At 50.1% G+C, this 18,393-nt stretch overlaps 1 protein-coding gene across 8 annotated transcripts in view; it reads left to right on the forward strand.

Annotated features, from left to right (window-relative positions):
* The window catches only part of PLEKHA2 (pleckstrin homology domain containing A2), an 82,275-nt gene that overhangs the window by 39,399 nt on the left and 24,483 nt on the right, over positions 1-18,393 (forward strand). For 5 of the 8 annotated variants that reach the window (XM_042241519.1, XM_042241518.1, XM_027962680.2 and 2 more), the window contains 3 exons: positions 9,308-9,364; positions 16,131-16,179; positions 17,549-17,646. In XM_042241519.1, coding sequence (XP_042097453.1) covers positions 9,308-9,364; positions 16,131-16,179; positions 17,549-17,646 — 204 coding nt within the window. The remainder of the gene's footprint in view (positions 1-9,307; positions 9,365-16,130; positions 16,180-17,548; positions 17,647-18,393) is intronic. The other 3 variants (XM_042241520.1, XM_060407110.1, XM_060407111.1) reach the window with 1 other exon arrangement.

Consider the following 18,393-nt stretch of genomic DNA (forward strand, 5'->3'; position numbering starts at 1 on the left):
GCCTCAATTCTTCAGTGCTCAGCTTTCTTTATAGTCCAACTCTCATGTCCATACATGACTACTGGAAAAAGTATAGGTTTGACTAGACGGACCTTTGTTGGCAAAGTAATGTCTTTGCTTTTTAATATGCTATCTAGGTTGGTCATAGCTTTTCTTCCAAGGAGCAGGCATCTTTTAATTTCGTGGCTGCAGCCACCATCTGCAGTGATTTTGGAGCCCCCCAAAATAAAGTCTGACACTGTTTCCATGGTTTCCCATCTGTTTGCCATGAAGTGATGGGACCGGATGCCATGATCTTAGTTTTCTGAATGTTGAGTTTTAAGCCAACTTTTTCACTCTTTTCTTTCACTTTCATCAAGAGGTTCTTTAGTTCTTTGCTTTCTGCCATAAGGGTGGTATCATCTGTATATCTGAGGTTATTGATATTTCTCCCTGCAATCTTGATTCCAGCTTGTGCTTCGTCCAGCCCAGCATTTTGCATGATATACTCTGCCTATAAGTTAGATAAGCAGGGTGACAATATACAGCCAATATATTCCTTTCCCTATTTAGAACCAGTCTGTTGTTCCATGTCCAGTTCTAACTGTTGCTTCTTTACCTGCATACAGATTTCTCAGGAGGCAGGTCAGGTGGTCTGGTATTCCCATCTCTTTAAGAATTTTCCACAGTTTGTTGTGATCCACCCAGTCAAAGGCTTTGGCCTGGCCAATAAAGCAGTAGATGTTTTCCTGGAACTCTCTTGCATTTTTGATGATCCAACGGATATTGGCAGTTTGATCTCTGGTTCCAAAGAATGTTCAAACTACTGCACAATTGCGCTCATCTCACATGCTAGCAAAGTAGTTTGCATTTAGCACCTGAAGAGACAGAAGCTATGAAGCTTAACAGAGGTTTTACTATGTAGAACCGTGGTGATGACTGTTCTTAGTTTTCTTAAAATACGTTTTTGGTTATATTGTTGTCAGGTTTTGCTTTAGATTGCTTTAGATTCAGCATTTGTTTAGTGTATCTGTTGTACACATCTGTTGTTTTGTATAGTATATTTATATACAAACAAATTATATTTTTTATTATCTTTTAAAATGCCTCTAATACAAAGCAGGTGATTTCGCCTTTGTGAGAAGTGCTGCATATCAGATTTTGCTTCAGAATCTATTGTGTTAGTTACATCAGCCAAGCACAGGACAACTTGATGAACTCATTAAGCTGTGTGTTAGGGAAAAAACATCCCCTTTTCTGAGCCTCTGTTACCTCTAGCTCTGACATTGTTGCTGTGAAGATAAATGAATAGGAGAGTGCTCCGACAAACTCTAAAGTACTACTTTAGAGATGCTACTTGTTCAAGTTTGTTCTGCCAGTGACGTCAGGATGTACAGGGAAGTGGGAGGGCCTGGGATTGAGGATAACAGTGAGGAATTTGTCCCACACCTTCCCGCGGTGTCTGAAGGGGGTGGTGTAGGGGGAACAGAGAGGAGGGGTCAGATCTGAAGGCTGTCTGAAGCAAGTCGGTGGCAAGCTTGGTGACTGACCCAAGGGTGAAGTAGAACATTCAGAGGTATGTTACCCAGTTGAGTGGGGGAGAATGCGGAGTGGCTGATGGATGTGAGGAAGTTGGGAAGAGAACCACTTAGAGGGAGAGGGGATGTGATGATGGAGTTTGAGGCAAATGGGCTGGAGGCTGAGTTGAGCAAAGGGACAAGGAGACGGCGTGTTGAGTTGAAGGTTTTGGCACCATGTCCGTGGCCATCAGTTGGCGTCCTGGAGCTTGAACGTGTCCAGGGGATTAAATAGAGCCCAGGCCTTCAACCAAGTCTGAGGTCACTATGACCAGCCTTGGAAGAGGGAAGTGAGGAGCTGGGGGTTGTGGTGGCCAAGAGACTGATACTTCATGACGTCCATCCTGGCTGAACCGGGGCTGGCGTGTGTCCACTAGAAAGAGACAGCCAGATAAGAGCATGAAAGCCTTGCCCCAGTGCAGCCATTTACGACACGATTGACTTTTTATTTTTACTATTTTTTAAAATTCAAATTTACTTATTTTTAAATGGAGGATAATTGCTTTACAATTGTGTTGGTTTCTGCCATATATCAACATGAATCAGCCGTTGGTGTGCATATGTCCCCTCCCTTTAGGATTGACTTTTTAAAAAAATGCTTATTTGGTTGCACTGGGTCTCAGCTATGACATGTGGGATCTAGTTCCCTGACCAGGGATCAAACCCGGGCCTACTGCATTGGGAGCTCACAATCTTAGCTACTGGACTACCGGGAAGTTCCAGGAGTGTCTTTTCTTGAAGGGAAAGATTGAATGCATATTTGACCTGGAGAATGGAGAGAGTAGCTTTTCACCTTTCCTCACAGCGTTCTCGTTTGGGCTTCCCTGGTGGCTCAAACGGTAAAGAATCCGCCTGCAAGGCAAGAGATGCAGGTTCGATCCCTGGGTCGGGAAGATCCCCTGGAGGAGGGTGTGGCAACCCACTCCAGTATTCTTGCCTGGAGAATCCCATGGACAGAGGAGCCTGGTGGGCTATAGTCCATGCGGTTGCAAAGAGTCGGACAGGACTGAGTATCTAAGTCAAATTGGTACCAGCAGCTGGAACTCCTGAGTGAGGGGAAGACATTGTTGGTCTCAGAGCATCTGGTAGAGCATCTGGTAAAGCATCGCCCACCCACCTACCCACCCAGAGCTTGGGAGTATCTTGCTTACTTGACTTTGGGTCATTCTCATGCCAGGCCAAGGCTGGGATGTGGACAGAGGGGATTAGGGTCTCCCCTCCCTCTGTTCCCATCACACCACCCTGCTTACTTAGCAAGTCTTGCTGTTCCGAGTGTCTGTGTCTGGCCTTGGCTGCTGGTGTTTCGAGCTGTGGTTTCAGTCCGTGGGCGGCCTTGGCGGCTCGTGCCCCGGCTATGGAATTCCATGTCCACCCCTTCCTCCTCCCTAGGTAACCTTGGGCCAGCTGGTCTGTCTGCCAGGCACCTGGGAAGCACAGAAGAGAAGGCAAGACTGGCTAGCATCTCTCCTTCCCTTTGCTCACTCTCTGAGTCCAGGTCTTTTGGAGTTTGGCATCCAAGAGCCAGTTTGACTAGTTCCTGCCCTGCCTAGTTTGGGCAGCTGTTTAGGGCCTCTTGGTGTAACCCTGCTGGTCCTGCTCTTGTGTTTACCTTTCGGTGATAATCAACTTGTAGATGCTGAGCAGGTCCTGGTCGATGTGAAGAACTGTCTCATGGGAGGTGACCTGGTATAAAAGATGGTGCATGGGATTTGAGAACCAGGCAGGGTTGGGGTGGAATCTACACGAGACTTCTGTGGGACCTGGTTAGCAACTTGCTTCACCTGCTGCATCCTGAGTTTCCTTATCTGTGAAATGGGATTGTCAGGGTGAAGTGAAGTGACCTCGCGCAGCAAGCCTGGTGCATAACAGACTCAAAATATTTGTCAGTTTCGCCTTCCTTTCTCTGGCTGTGCTTGACCCCAGGAGTAAGGGGCTCTGTCTGTTTTTCTTCACTTGACTCCTTGGGGAAGTCATTTCCCCAAGGTGAGGCTTGGAGGGCTCCTGGTGAATGACCAGGCAGCCACAGAACCTTCTAGCGCTGACATTCCCTGAATTTAGGAATCTGGAGATGGGTCTTCTGGTCATTTCTGTGTTCCCGTTACTCTCACTAGAGGATGGGGACATTTTTCTCTTTTGAGAAGAAGCAGCATTGCTTCTAGAAAAAAAGGCTCCCCCGGGAGGTACGCCCCATCTCTGTGGGCACCTCCATTCCTTCCTTGGTGTTCAGCCTCCCGCTTCCCACTCTTGGTAGTGGCTCCCTTTGGGACCTTGGTGGCAGGAGAACCCTTAAGCAGAGAGCAAGGGTTGGCGGAGTCTTCATGAAACCATCTGGCTTCAATAGGAATGTGCCCTGTGCCCTACATTGTTCCAGAAAATTCAGAAGCCCCAGAAATGTACAAGCTGCTCCTGACTCCTAGACATCCAGCGGGGCCCTGGGATCTACCCCCAACCCCACTCTGCCTGCGGCCTCAGCTTCTTCCTCTTCCCTCTTGGTGCTGCAGCAGCCACAGGGTGACTCTCTGGGCCAGCTGGGTGTGGCCTCTCTCCCCAGCTGCCTGGGCTCCAGTGCAGAGTCAGCAGGCTGGGTGGCGTCTGCAGCAAGGGTAGGGGTGGGGAGGAGGAGGGGGTACTTAGACCTGGCCTTGCGGTGGGATCTCCTGTGAGCTTAGAAACCTGTCGCTACCAGGGCCCCTACCCTTTATGTTAAAACCCTGGGAGGAAGCACAGGCATTGAAGTGAAAGTTGCTTAGTCGTGTCCGATTCTTTGTGACTCCCTGGACTATGTAGTCCATGGGATTCTCCAGGCCTGAATACCAGAGTGGGTAGCCTTACCCTTCTCCAGGGGATCTTCCCAACCCAGGGATTGAACCTAGGTCTCCCACATGGCAGGCGGATTCTTTGCCAGCTGAGCCACAAGCACGGGCATTACTTGTGGACAAATCTCCCCAGCTGATCCACACAGGCAGCCTCCCCATCAGCCTCTGTCTTTACTCCTGTCTGCTCAGAGGCCCCTGGTCCCCTCCCTAGTTCCTTCCTCAGCTCCTTCCCCCAGGTCCTTGACCCCCTCCTACTCCAGGCTGTCTCCTTTCATACCTCCTGCACCCAGTTCCTATCCACAGGAACCGCCCCCCCCCCCGCCCCCTGCCCAGGACAGGGGAACTGTAGACTCAAGTGACAGCCGAGTTCGAACTTGAATGTGTCTTCCCTAGGACACAGCGTTTCCCAGTGGAGAGAAGCTGTTCAGGTCATCTAGTGTCATATGAGTGTGTGCGTGCGTGCTCAGTCGCTCGGTTGTGTCTGACTCTTTGCGACCCCATGGACTGTAGCCCACCAGGCTCCTTTGTCCCTGGGATTCTCCAGGCAGGAATACAGGAGTGCCATTTCCTCCTCCAGGGGGTCTTCCCAACTTAAGGGCTGGTTTGGGAACTTAACCACCATGCAAATTGTGTTTTCATTTAAAAATCAAAGAGTCTCCGGGGTAGAGGAAGAAGATACTACTCTTGTCCTCAGTGTGCTTAAAATCTAGCAAGAAGAGACTTAAAGACATAGTAAAATACCCTCCAGTATAAAACTGAGGGCTGGGGGATTCCCTGGTGGGCTGGTGGTTAATTCCGTGCGTCCACTGCCAGGGGCACAGGTTCTATCTCTGATTGAGGAACTAAGATCCCGCAAGCCACCAGGCATAGCCCAAAAAAAAAAAAAAAAAACCCAGGGCTAGATTTTGTCCTGTAAACCAATTGTTCTCAAACTTGGGCCCATTGAGGGATCACTTGGGGACATTTTAAAAATGTGCAAGTTCTGGGAATTCCTTTGGTGGTCTAGTGGGCTGTCACTGTTGAGGCCTGGGGTTGAGTTCCTGGTTGGGGAACCAAAATCCAACAAGCCATGTGGCAAACAACTCTAGCACGTTCTGACTGCCTTCCAGTTGATTCTGATTCAGTGTTTTTCGGGTGGGTCTTTTAAAACAAGCTCCCCAGGAGAGGGTGATGTGCATGAGTTCAGGGAGGGGGGGGCAGGCTGCTGTCAGATGATGCTGGGATGCGCTGCAATGTGGCTTCGTGAAGGCGGGGCCTCCTGAACGTCCCTTGGAGGAGACGGTGCGTCCGCAGGTGGGCTCTGACACCCGGCCCTCCCCAGGTGCAGGCTCCCAGCGTTCCTGCCCTGACATCTGGCTGCTCGGCTCAGGCAGCTGGCACAGTCCTCCTGGACCTGGAAGTGTCTGGCCTGGAGCTGCCACTCTGGCAGCGAGCTGTCACCGTTCATCTCCGAGGTCCAGCGATCGGAGCAGACACTGCGCCGTCAGTCTGGATCAAGCCTCGGTGATCCTGGGTGATCCTGTTTTCCCCCTGTCACTCACTTCCCCCTGGGTGAGGAGCACAGTTGGGGGCGGAGCAGGGGGGAACTGCGTTCTCAGACATGCGTCAGATTTTCCTGGCCTCTGGTGGTGCAGGGAGGTGCCTGTGATCCGAGGAGCAGGCAGGCAGAGGGAGGACCGTGGTGAGGGGCTGGGGACACCTCCATCCTGGGCTCACTGGGCTGAGAGAACGACTGTGTCCTCTTCAAAGCCAGAGAGCTGAGGGCAGCCGGGGCTGAGGGTGGACTGCCCTCCCTCCGGAGGGAGATGAAGTCGTTGCAGTGGGATGGGTTCATATCTGGCAGGACGTATGGGTTTGTGTCTTGAGTGGCTCCCTCAAATCCCACTTGATCGCTCATAATTCCAGCTAGGGCTCTGGAGGCCTCCGGCTGTGGTCTGGGGTGAGGAGACTGAGTTGGGCAAGAACGGCTCCGAGACTTGGCGTCTGCGTCTGGTAATTAGCGCCACTGGTCGGGGATGGAAGCTGCCCTGGGCCGGACTCCGCTGTTTACCCTTATGTAACTCTCACAACCAGCCCAGGAAACAGGGCTGGTGAGCCCCGTCTTCTAGGTAGAGGAACTTGCCTGCGGGCCTACGACAGTGATGTCTCAGCTAGAATTCCAGCCACTTAAGTTAGAGACGGCAGTGTGCTGCTTCTAGGGCTTTGGGGTGAAGTCAGGAGAAGCCAAGCCAGGTGTGTGACCTCGGGCAGATCCCCTCAACACACGACTCACTTCCCTCAAGTACACAACAGGGGCTGGGGGTGGGCCAAGCAGCCAGTGTCCACAGTGGCCGGTGGCGGGGTGTGTCCCCAGGGCTGTGCAGATGCAGCCAGCTGTGGGCAGCCTCTCTCTGCAGAGCTGTCTGCCTTGGGTGGCTCACAGCCTTCTCAGAGGCACTGTCAGCTGCTCACTGGCTTTTTGGGGTGCTGTGTTTCCTTTTTGGAATCAGATTTAGGGGGTATAGATTTCCCTGGTGGCTCAGACGGTAAAGAATCTGCCTGTAATGTGGGAGATCTGGGTTTGTTCCCTGGGTGGGGAAGATCCCTTGGAAGAGGGCACAGCTATCCACTCCAATCTTCTTGCCCGGAGAATCCCATGGACAGGGGAACCTGGAGAGGCTACAGTCCATGGTGTTGCAAAGAGTCAGACACGACTGAGTGACTAACACTTAGGGGTACTAGGCCTATCTGTTGTTACCCAATAGAGAGTTTTCTTTAAACAACAACAACAACAAAACAATGCAGTCATTATGTAGTTTAAAAAATGTGTAAATCCAGTTGTCCATATTCAAAATGCTGATTCAGATACTCAAGGGCAACTTTTAGACTTATGGCCTCATTTGCAAAAGAGAGATGTCGTTTCTGGATCTCTTTCTCTAAATTTCTAGGGCTCTGAGAATCCTTTTATCGCGGTTTTATCTCCATCCATTTTCTTATGAATAGGAAGCTTCACACACTGCCTTACTTCAGGTGATGCCTGTGAATTTAGGTTGTTGGACTTGGAAGGACTCTTCCCTGCTATCTAAGATATTTCTTAAGGGCAGTCTCCTGGAATGACAAGTCATCCCACTGTGGACCCTTTAGGAAATTTACTAGATAGTGAAGGACCGGGAAGCCTGGCGTGCTGCTGTCTATGGGGTTGCAAAGAGTCGGACATGACTGAGTGACTGAACAATGATCTGCAACCATTATCCTAGATTTGCCTTTGTTTATTGCTTTGAGATGACCCCAGGTCTTCAAAATAGGGGCTCCCAGGTTATTCTTTGAGGCTTTCGGCAATAGTTTAAGAGGTCACCAGGAGCTGAGGTCCCGTGCGAGTGGATTCGCCAAGTTATATGTGAGAAACTCCATAGCTGTGATTTCTAACGATGGCTGTTTCTTTGGTATGCTCCCACCCCTGTGTTCATTTCTGACAGTGGAGAAGTTAGAGAGCCAAGAGACTGCGTCAGGGTAGAATGTTGCCAGACAAGGTGCCTGTTTCTTGATGTTTTAATAATGCATTTATTTTTTTATGCTGTACAGATATCATTCCATTTTAGTACTTAAAACTGCCCTTTGAAATAGACTGAAGAACTATGTTTTTCTTTCCTCCCCCCCCCCCGCCATATTGTGTTACTCTGTACCATATTTATTAAGAAGAGAATTTGAAGTGTCATCAAATAAGATAAAGCCAACAGGGATATCGGAGCAGTCAGGACAATATATATTTTATTATATATATATATATATGTATAACTAGCTAACACTTTTTCAGAGTCATATAGATGACTGTATAACTCTAAACAGAGACAATTCTAAGTGTCTTTTTAAAAGTATTTATTGGGCTGTGCCAGGTCTTAGTTGTGGCACGAGAGATCTTTAGTTGTGGCACGCAGGATCTTTTCTTCTTTAGTTGTGGCACGTGGGATCAGTTTCCTGACCAGAGCTCGAAAGACTCCTGCATTGGGAGCATGGAGTCTTAGCCACCAGGGAAGTTCCCGCAAGTGGTCTTAAGTCTATTAACTCATCCTTAGAACTGTCTGGTGAGGTAGGTACTATTATGATCCCTGTTTTTACAGAAGGGAAAACTGAGGCTTAGAGATGAAGGAACTCATTCACAAAGTGGTGGATCCCCCACTTTTAACCACTGTCCTAGAATACCTCTCTAAAATAAATGAGGCTAAGGGAAATGTTAAGTCGATATACCGTGGCAAGAATGATCACTGTGGTGAGGTGAAGAAAGATAAGTGACTAGAGAACACACTTATGGGGAGATGGTGGGGGAAGAATAGTTAGGGAGTTTGGGAAGGACATGTACACACTGCTGTATTTAAAATGGATAATCAACAAGGACCTACTGTATAGCACAGGAAATTCTGCTCAATATTCTGTAACAACTTCATTGGGAAAAGAATTTGAAAGAATTTGAAAAAGAATAGATACATGTATTTGTACAATTGAAAGGCTTAGGGCTTCCCAGGTGATCCTAGTGGTAAAGAACCTGCCTACCAATGCAGGAGATGGTAAGAGATACCGGTTTGATCCCTGGGTCGAGAAGATCCCCTGGAGTAGGAAATGGCAACTCACTCCAGTATTCCTGCCTGGAGAATCCCATGGTCAGAGGAGCCTGGCAGGCTACAGCCCTTGGGGTTGCAAAGAGTTGGACACGACTGAAGTGGCAGCATGCACGCCTGTGTAATTGAATCACTTTGTTGTACACCTGAAACTAATACAACATTGTTCATCAGCTGTACTCCAAAAATCAAAAGCTAAAAAAAAAAAAAAAAAGTAAGTGACTAGTCAAGATTGCAAAGCCAGAAAGTGGCATCAACAGAATGAGACTCTCAGCCTTCTTTAGTCCTGTATCCACTGCCTCGCATAGCATCCTTCTTCAAACGCAAAACCCATGTCTTTCAGAACCTGGCAATTGGGGCAGGAGCTGTTGGATCTTTGCAGCTGACCTACATCTCGAAGGTAATGTCGGCCTGGAGCTTTGGGACTTCATAGTCTGTAAGTAGGTTTAGTATCTAAACTAGAGGAAGCACACACCTCGGGCATCGGCTCCTGGGGGTGTTGCTGGGCTGTAATGTGCTCCCCACATGCCTGTGGAAGCGTGTAACTGACCAGGGCCGGGTGGCCTGTGGTTAGCAGGTTCTTGGAGGGTGGTCTTGCAGCCTCTCACTTCTGGGACCCATTAGTCAGTGCCACCTCCTGCAAAGGTGGGATGGGAGGTGGGTGGGCAAAGACTGGGACATGATCTTTTTTTAAATTGGGACCAAAAGGAACACAAACACAACAGCAAAAAACCCAGTGACTGCAAAGGATTCTCCCAAAGTGTATGGTTTGACTGGCATGGCTCAGAAAGCGTTGGGGCGGCACTGAAAGCTTATCCATGGGCTGGACCGGATAACTGTGGAGGGGAGCCTGGGAGGGCCCTAACCACTCAGCAGCCAGAGAACAGCTGGAGGGGCTGGCAGGCCAGCCGACAGCCCATCCCCTTGTCCAGTCCGCACAGAAGAGGTGAGAGCAACCCCTCTTTTGGGCTGAGACCTGGGTGGGGCCTGGGGGGCTCCAAGTGGATGGTGCCCACTCATAGCTGCTGAATTCAGCTTTGTGTAGTGGCTCCTCCCTGGAGCAGGCACTGGCGCTGACCTGTGATACAGCAGTGACAAAAAAAAAAAAAAGAAGGCCAGGGGATTTAGAGCCTTGCTAGAAAGAGGAACTGTTCATCCAGCGAGGAGAGCAGATGGCCCCAGCCAGCACCGAGGTTCTGCAAGGCCCTCACTCAGGCCTCTTGGGGACCTCAGCTTCCTTGTCCACGTTCTCCCCTCCTCAGGGGATGGGACTCTGATCTGAGTGGCTCCTGGCTCCATCTCATAATAAGCTTTGGGGGTCCTTGGGCAGCCCTCCCATCTCAGCTGGGCCAGAGAGGAAGGCAGCTGCAGGGGTTGCAGGCAGGAGTCCAGCAGAGGTGACTGGGTGCAGGGCAGTGTTTGGGTGCCTTAGAGCGAGGAGGGAAGGATGGGGAGAGGGGAAGGGCTTAGGAAAGCAGGCCATTTGCACGCTTTGTGGTCAGAATGTGGCTGCCTGGCCGCCCGGCCAGGAGCCTGGGCCCCTGCCTCTCCTGTCCGGTCCTGTCCTGTCTTGCTGTGAGCTCATTAGGTCATTTCATTAGGAGGTTGGAAGAGAGAGAATTCAGAGAGCGGGGAGCAGAGACCCTCAAGATTAGTGAAACTCCAACCATCTCCTGTTTGAGAGGGTTTTTTTTTTTTTTTCCTCCTTCCTGATGGGAGAAGAGGGAGTACAGTCTCGCAGAATCGTGATTTATAAATGCAGCTCGGATGAGGGTTTCTCAAATTCTCGGCTTGGGAGGCTGCTTCCTTTAGCAGGAGGGACCTGCCTTTTACCTTCTGTGGAGGGGAGAGGCAGGCAGGGATGGGTTTTGCAAAACCCACAGCTGCCAGTGGGTCAGGTTTCACCGAGAGGAGAGCCTTGAACTGCTGGCTGCCTGACCCAGTACCAGAAAGCTGGGGTTTTCCCAGAAAAAAAAAAGATTTAGCCTGTGCTGGTATCAAATTAGGCATTCCAGGTTATTTCTTGTTAATCCCTAGGTGTCCCCTCCCCAAGGAACGTGTTGCATCAGCAGCGGCAGCCTGGCCGTGGTGCGTGTGCCTTCCGCTAAGGGTGCTCGTCCTTGTGGGCTGGTGTTGGGAACATCCATCTTCAGAGGAAGGTTCTGAAATTGATGTCGTCACAGCAGCAGGGTCAGTTCTCAGGCCAACCAGAAAAAGATGGATACTGGCCTTTGACTCCACCCACCTCCCCGCTTTGTTTGCGGGTCCTCTTTCACGCAGCCAGCTCCACCTCTGTTAATGCGAATCCTGGCCTGACCCGTGAGGCCAACCAAACTGAAATGTGGGAGTCAGGAGCAGACAAAGCTTTACTGCAAGGCCATGCAAGGAGATGAGGTGGCTCACGGCCTTCAGGAGTCTAAAGCTCCCTGAAGTGTTTCAGCAAAGCATTTTTAAGGGCAGATGAGAGGGTTGAGGGTCTCAGGGTGCACGTTTCTCTGACGGGCTGATGGTGAGACAGCTGGGCGGTGTCATGGGAGTTCATGTTAGCGGTCCTCGGGCTCCAGGAGATGTGGGATCGTGTACTCAAGGTCATCTAGTCCTTCCTCCATTTGCTGCTGGTTGTTGAGGGGGGTGGGGTTCACATCTGCAAAACAACTCAGGAAATTTGCATCAGATACTATTATCTGGGTACCTCAGAGGGGAGCTCAAGCAGAGGATACGGAGAAGGCTTTGTCTGTGGAAGGCCCCATAGGGTCCTGTTCGCTTACACTTCCAGCTTGTGGCCTGGCTCTCTGTTAACTGCAACAAAGACCTCCCTGGAACAGGGCTCACTCCTGGCTTTTGACGGGCAGGGGTGGGCGGGGTCATGGATCCTTAGGAAATTCTGATGAGAAGCGTGGATTGATGTCCCGGGTAAATCATGTGTGCGTGCACATACCCTGATTTTGCCTGTGCCTCCAGGGGTCACTGACCCCTGGAAGCTGGTTCAGAGGCTCCGGCTTCAAGCCCGCTATGACTCTGGGTGGCTGACTGCCTCTTCCCTGGCTCCTGATGCTGCCTCGTGGGTCAGGGTCTCCCTGGGCAGCACCGAGGCTCCAAGGCCTTGGGCTGCTGCTGCTGCTGCTGCTGGAGGGGCCCCAGCCCCACTTCCGGCCCAGGGGGGCCAGGGTGGGGCGGGTTCGCAGTGCCCCGGTGCCCCATGGCTTTGCTGCTCCTGTGGTCTGTGCCTGATCTGATAAGAGCGAGTTCCTGAGCGTCTGTCGGGCTGGGGGTGGGGGCAGGGGGCGGCCTCGCCTGAGTCACTCTGCAGGTGACCTGTGCCCCGTCTCTGCCTCACCTCCCCTGCCTCCTGACGTCTCCCTGCCTCCTCACCCAGGACCCACCGGTCAACCACTGCTGTGCAGCGACTTACTTGTGGCCAGAGTCAGCCCATCCACCATGCCACTTCTTCAGGAGCCTCTCTGGGCTGCTTGGAGTGGGGCAGTGGGGCAGTGGTGCTATCCCTCCCAGGAGGCAGGGGTCCTGCCCCCCATCAACGGGATCTGGGGGCAAGCCAGAGCTATACTCCTCCAGAGTGAGTGAGACCACCTCTTAGCCCCCACCTTGGCCTTTCTTTTTGAGGGCATAGCAGCCAATAGATGGGACTTGCTATGTTGTGTTTTTTTTGGCCACACCAAGGTATGTGGGATCTTAGTTCCCCAATGAGGGATCAAACCCATGCCCCTGTATTGAAAGCCTGGAGTCTTAACCACTGGACCACCAGGGAAGTCCCTTTATTTTCTTCGTCATTCCAGGACTGTAAGAAGGGGTGTAGTTGCTTCTCCTCTGGCTTTGCCAATCTGGGGGCTGATCAGAGAGGTTGAGGGTCTTACCCTTACTAAACAACCCATCAGGGTTGACCTAGAACTGGCGTCCTGTTAATTCATCAAGAGCTGCTTGGCCAGGTAATCCTTCTGTGGTCACCACGAAGCAGATTACAGGTGTGCAGGCGTGTAATCACACGTACTCCCAACTGAACACCGGATAAACACATAAAAGCAAATGGAAAGCCAAGTGATCTCTTTGAAAGCTTTGACTTCCGGTAATAAGCACATTTTCCGTCTGCTGGCTGGTAATGAGTTGTGGTCAGAGTGGACCGTTTGTCACCCAGCCAGGGTGAAAGTGTCCCGAAGGCCTGGATGGCCAAGGTAGTGCTGCGACGGTCAGGGTCATACAGGAACCAAGGGTGGGGTGCACAGGAGCTCTGAGCTTGAGGACCTGCAGGAACACAGGTGCTGAGGGAGGAAGCCCATGAGTCACCGACAGATCAGAACATCAGATGCAAACAGGAGGAACGCACACAGTGTGGCTCAGGTTGAATTCTGGGGTCTGAATCCCAGGAGAACAAGATGGCATGGGGGCCAGGGCTTGTTCGCAGGGCTCCGGCGCACAGATGCTAAAGAAGCAATGGGATTTTCATCCTCTTTGAAGGCAGATATGCGGGCTCACCTTTGTCTAAATCTTCATCATCTGGGAGATGATTTTTCTTAGGCCCTCTAGCGTACACCTCACATCATGGTAAACATCAGAATGACTCCACTTTCCTCATTGACTGTAATTGTCTGGCTGTGAGATATTTGAAAGGATTTTCATCATTTTTCTTTTTGACATGATTTGACTCTGAGTAACTCAATTTATGATTGGCTCTAATTTCTCAGCTATCGTCTTGCACATCCGGGGATTCTCGTGAACCAAGAAAATCAAAGCTGCTAATTATTTTTGAATGTTGTGCAGTTTTTGTGAATGTTTAATTAGAATGTGAATGAAATTAGCTTAATGCGACATCTTATAGGCATTTAGTTAAATACTTGCTGATGAGGTTGGTGTAACGTCATATAGACATTCAGTTGAATAGTTATTACTGTTGAGTGTGCCATATTCATTTTGTGTGTTGGAGGCCAGGTCTCATACATGTTTTGCTGCCCGGAGAAGCTCACAAGGCCCTTAGCATTTTGTCCGTCATGCCAGGCATGAAAAGTGAAAGTTAGTCACACAGTCATGTCTGACTCTTTGCAATCTCATGGACTGTAGCCCACCAGGCTCCTCCATCCATGGAATTCTCCAGGCAAGAGTACTGGAGTGGATTGCCATTTCCTTCTCCAGGGAATCTTCCTGACCCAGGGATCAATCCCAGGTCTCCTGCACTGCAGGTGGATTCTTTACCATCTGAGCTACTAGGGAAGCCCCTCATGCCCAGCATAGCATGGCTTGTATTGGTACGTGGAATGGGTGTAAACAGCCCCTCCTTGGTTGAGCAGCTTCTGCATGATAAAGTGGGTTAAGTGCTTCACTTGCACGGTCACATTTAATCCTCACCATGGCCCTGTGAGAGCATGATTTATTATTACTGTTTGATGGACTAGGAAATGGTGAGACAGCTGGGACGCCTGGGATGGGGGCCTGGCGCTCTGGCACCAAAACCCAGGCTGTGCCGCCTCTCCTTCCTTTGATCTTTTATAGGCTGCCGCCTCGGTGCCCATCTTGAGTGTTCTGAGCAGTATTAATTTGGGTTGTTGAGAAATCTGGGCCAGGTCTGTAGAAAGAACTTAGAGCCAGGATGGAGAATCCAGTCACCCTGGTGTGTCAGCTTGGTGTGTCAGTCATGATCAGATCTTGAGCCACTGTGAGCCATGATGAGACCTTAATTTTTTTTTCTTTTTAATGTTGGAGCTTTCCCTCTTGTTTTTATTTTATTTTATTTTATTTACCTGCACTTGGGTCCTTTAGTTGCGGCCGGGCAGGATTTTTCCCAGGTGGCTCGGTGGTCAGAAATCCACCTGCCAACGCAGGAGACACAGGAGACGTGGGATCGATCCCTGGGTTGGGAGGATCCTCTGGAAGAGGAAATGGCAACCCACTCCAGTATTCTTGCCTGGGAAATCTCATGGACAGAGGAGCCTGGCGGGCTACAGTCCAAGGGGTCGAAAAGAGTTGGACACGACTGGGCACACATACACTATAGGAACTCTCAGTTGTGGCATTTGGGATCTAGTTCCCTGACCAGGGATGGAACCTGGGTCCCATGTGTTAGGAGCACAGGGTCTTAGCTACTGGATCACCAGGGAAGTCCTGAAACCTTAATTTTGATCCCAAAGTTTTCTTTAGCTCTTGGCTTCTAATGAGCCTCCTGTTAAAGCTAGAACGACTCCAGGAGCCCCTGGGCGAGAGCAAGTTGGACAATGCCCCTGACCAGAAATGCGGGAATGGTGTGCCTGAGTGGATGATAGCCACGTGTGAACAGTGGTTCCCAGCCTCGGTCCTGGGGGAAGGGGCTGCCCCCTTAGAAATCCCAGGTCCAGTGGGGGAGGCCTGCTCCAGGGACGTTCAGCCTTCATCAAGGGCAGTCATCTAATTCCATATGATGGAATATGCTTTCCTTTCCTTGTTCAGAGTATTTGAACTCAAACGAGAGGGGCTCACAACAGGCACAGAATCAGAACGTACATGTGGGGGCAGGCTTGAAAAGGCAGGATGACACAGCAGGACGTAGAAAAAGTCCTGCTTTCTTATGCCTTTGTCTTCAATATGGGATGTGCCCTGATCCAGTCAGCTATTCTCTGGGCAGGTGGGAAGCGCTTATTTTCATGGTGAAGCAGTCACGGTAAAGCTAAGGGAAATTGATCTGTGTGTCTCAGTGAGTGACTCTGTGGGCTCTGTTTGAAATCTGTGTATTTGTGACAATTCCACCTCTAATTCACAGAACTGTTTAGCAGAGGAGGTTGGTGGTTGGGAGAGGAGTAGGGTCTCGCTAATGTGAAAGGTACGTATCTTTGTGGTTCAAAGAGAATTTTCTCAGGACTCAGTGGCTTGTGAGCGTTTTTGCAGATTCAACACAGACATCAAGATAGCGGTTATCTCCGAGGGGTGGGGCCGGGATTCTATCTACCAGGGAGGGGCACAGAGGGCCTCTAAGAAATAGGATCGATAGTGGGTGATTTCTTAATCTGGATGATGCGTGCAAGGCTTCCACTCAGTCATTAGTTTTTAAAATGTTCTCATATGTTTTTGTATACTCTTCTTTTGTATCAAGTCTCCTAATGTATAAAGTTTTGAAGGAAGAAAAAGCACAACTTTACAACACTGTTGGAAACACACTCACGTTTCTTTTCTTTTTTCATCTGATTTAGGTGAGCATAGCCACCCCAAAGCAGAAACCCAAAACTCCGTTTTGCTTTGGTAAGTCCTGAGCAGAGGGTGGGTTTTCTGAACACTCCTACAGCAGCTTCCTCTTTTGCGTGGAGACGGTCCTGTGATCGATCACATGTGACTTGTACCATGTGTGTGTGAGGGACCGCTGTCCCAGCCGTATCCCTGGGTCTCACATGATCTTCCTTTCCCTGGTCTCCCTGTGAAGATTGTTAATAACATAAGACGGAGGCACAGGCACCCATGATGTCTCAGTTCTCCTGGCTCTGTAGGGCAGGGTGCCAGGTATCTACTGGAAGTCTTAAAGAAGCTTTAACTCAGAGCAGAGGAATGGTATGGAGATTTGAGGGAATTAGGGAATGTTCTACTGAAAGTCTTACTGCCAGTGAGTGATGGCTGGGGGTGCCCCAGGAAGCAGAGCCACTCAGTGGATGCAGGTCATTGAAGCATCAGTATTGAACTGGCTTCTACTGCCTTCTCAGTGCTGTACTAAGTGCTATGAGTAGATGCTAACAGATAGCTTCTGTTTTATGTCTGGGGTGTAAACTCCACGAAGGTAGGGATGCTCCCCCGCTTTGTCATTGGTGTATCCCCAGCACTTAGCGTATGCTTCCTGGCACAAAGCAGTTGCTCAGTAAATATTCGCTGAAGGAATGAGGGAATGAACTAAGGGGTTGTCTACCCCCCGATGCTCACCTCCTCCAGTTCTAGCTTATTTTTGCCAGGAGAGTAACATGGTCCTTTAAACTGTCCTCTTTTCCCACTCAGGTTGGTTCAAACTTCTTTTGCACTTTCTCCCACTTCCTTCAACTACCATTGCCAAGCTCAAAAATCTGACTCTCAGATTTTGTGGTCAGCAGATCTAAAAAGAGAGGAAAAAAAAAAAAAAAAAAAAGAACCCAGAAGTGAATTGTTGACCTCATGGAGTGCTGAGGAAGGACCAGGTTGAAAATGGGGTCTCAAGGTCACAGACTTGAACCCAGGCAACCTTAGTTCCATGTCTCAACCACAGACAAGACCCCTAACCCGGGTCAGTTGTGCTAGTGGAAACCGGGAGCATGGGGCCAAACTTACATGTGTATTATCATGACTGTCCAGCGTTTGGCGCCTTGGAAAAGCTGTCTGGGCGTGTGTCTGGTGGACGGTGAATGAGCCGCCTTTCTGCACAGCAGCACACGAAGGCCATTAGTGTTGTCTTGTGGCCAATGGAATAATAATCCACGTTTTTTTTTGAGATTGAGAGCGCTCTGCTTCCCAGTTATTCCCAGGTGACTTTGCACCATGGGGAACATCTTGGTCTCCCCGGCGGGAATCCTCTGCCCTGCTACGTCAAGCACCTTAGCTTTGGCGTGTGAGTTCTGACCTGGATTCTTCTCTCTTCATCCCATGCCTTTTGCAGTCATCAACGCCCTCTCGCAGAGGTATTTTCTTCAAGCCAATGACCAGAAAGATCTGAAGGACTGGGTGGAAGCCTTGAACCAAGCCAGCAAGATCACTGTACGTATGATCTTTCTCCTTTCTGGTGAGAGTCTCTCTGCAGTAGGCGCGTTTCGGGTGGGGAGTGGCCCAGGTGGCAATGGGGACTTTCTCAGGACCCGTTCCAGACCGGTTCCCCTACCTCTTCATACCTTGGCCGACTAGCCGCAAGTTGAACTGAGAGTCTGAGTCTGAATCAGGTTCGAGGGGAAGTTTATGGAGTGTCCCGCTGTGCTTCCTGGGAGGGCTCCCAGGCGGTCGTGGTTTGGGTCATTCTGGGATGCTGATTCAGAATGTGGTGGGATTGGAAAATGGAGTGCTGACTCTGAGAAACAGAGTGGAGGAAACTCACATGAGGGGGGAAGTCGGAACTTTTTCCTGGCTTGCGGAGAGACTCTTCTGACTTTAAGAGGCCACCTGGGGACCAGTCCAGGCCGTCCATTGACCTGTCCTGGGAAAGCCTAACATTTATAAGCACCAGCTTGCTGGCTGTTCTATGAGGACTCTTGTTTTCCTTGACTTGGCTAACAAAGAACTCCTTTCTTCCTCCTTAGAAATACAGAAAAAGAAAGGGAGATGGGTATGAATAAGGAGAGGGGAAAACTGTTTCAGGGAAAAAAACTAGACCTTTAACCAATAATATAAGCCGACTTCTGGCATGTAAGCCACACTTTGCTGAAAAGCTTGATTTTCTGTATCATATCTTCAGAAGTGCTAACATTCTAGTGACTTCCAGTAAAAACCAGTATGTGCTGGGGCAGATTATTC

This window comes from Ovis aries, chromosome 26, assembly GCF_016772045.2.
Source record: "Ovis aries strain OAR_USU_Benz2616 breed Rambouillet chromosome 26, ARS-UI_Ramb_v3.0, whole genome shotgun sequence".
Classification (NCBI taxonomy): Eukaryota; Metazoa; Chordata; class Mammalia; order Artiodactyla; family Bovidae; genus Ovis; species Ovis aries.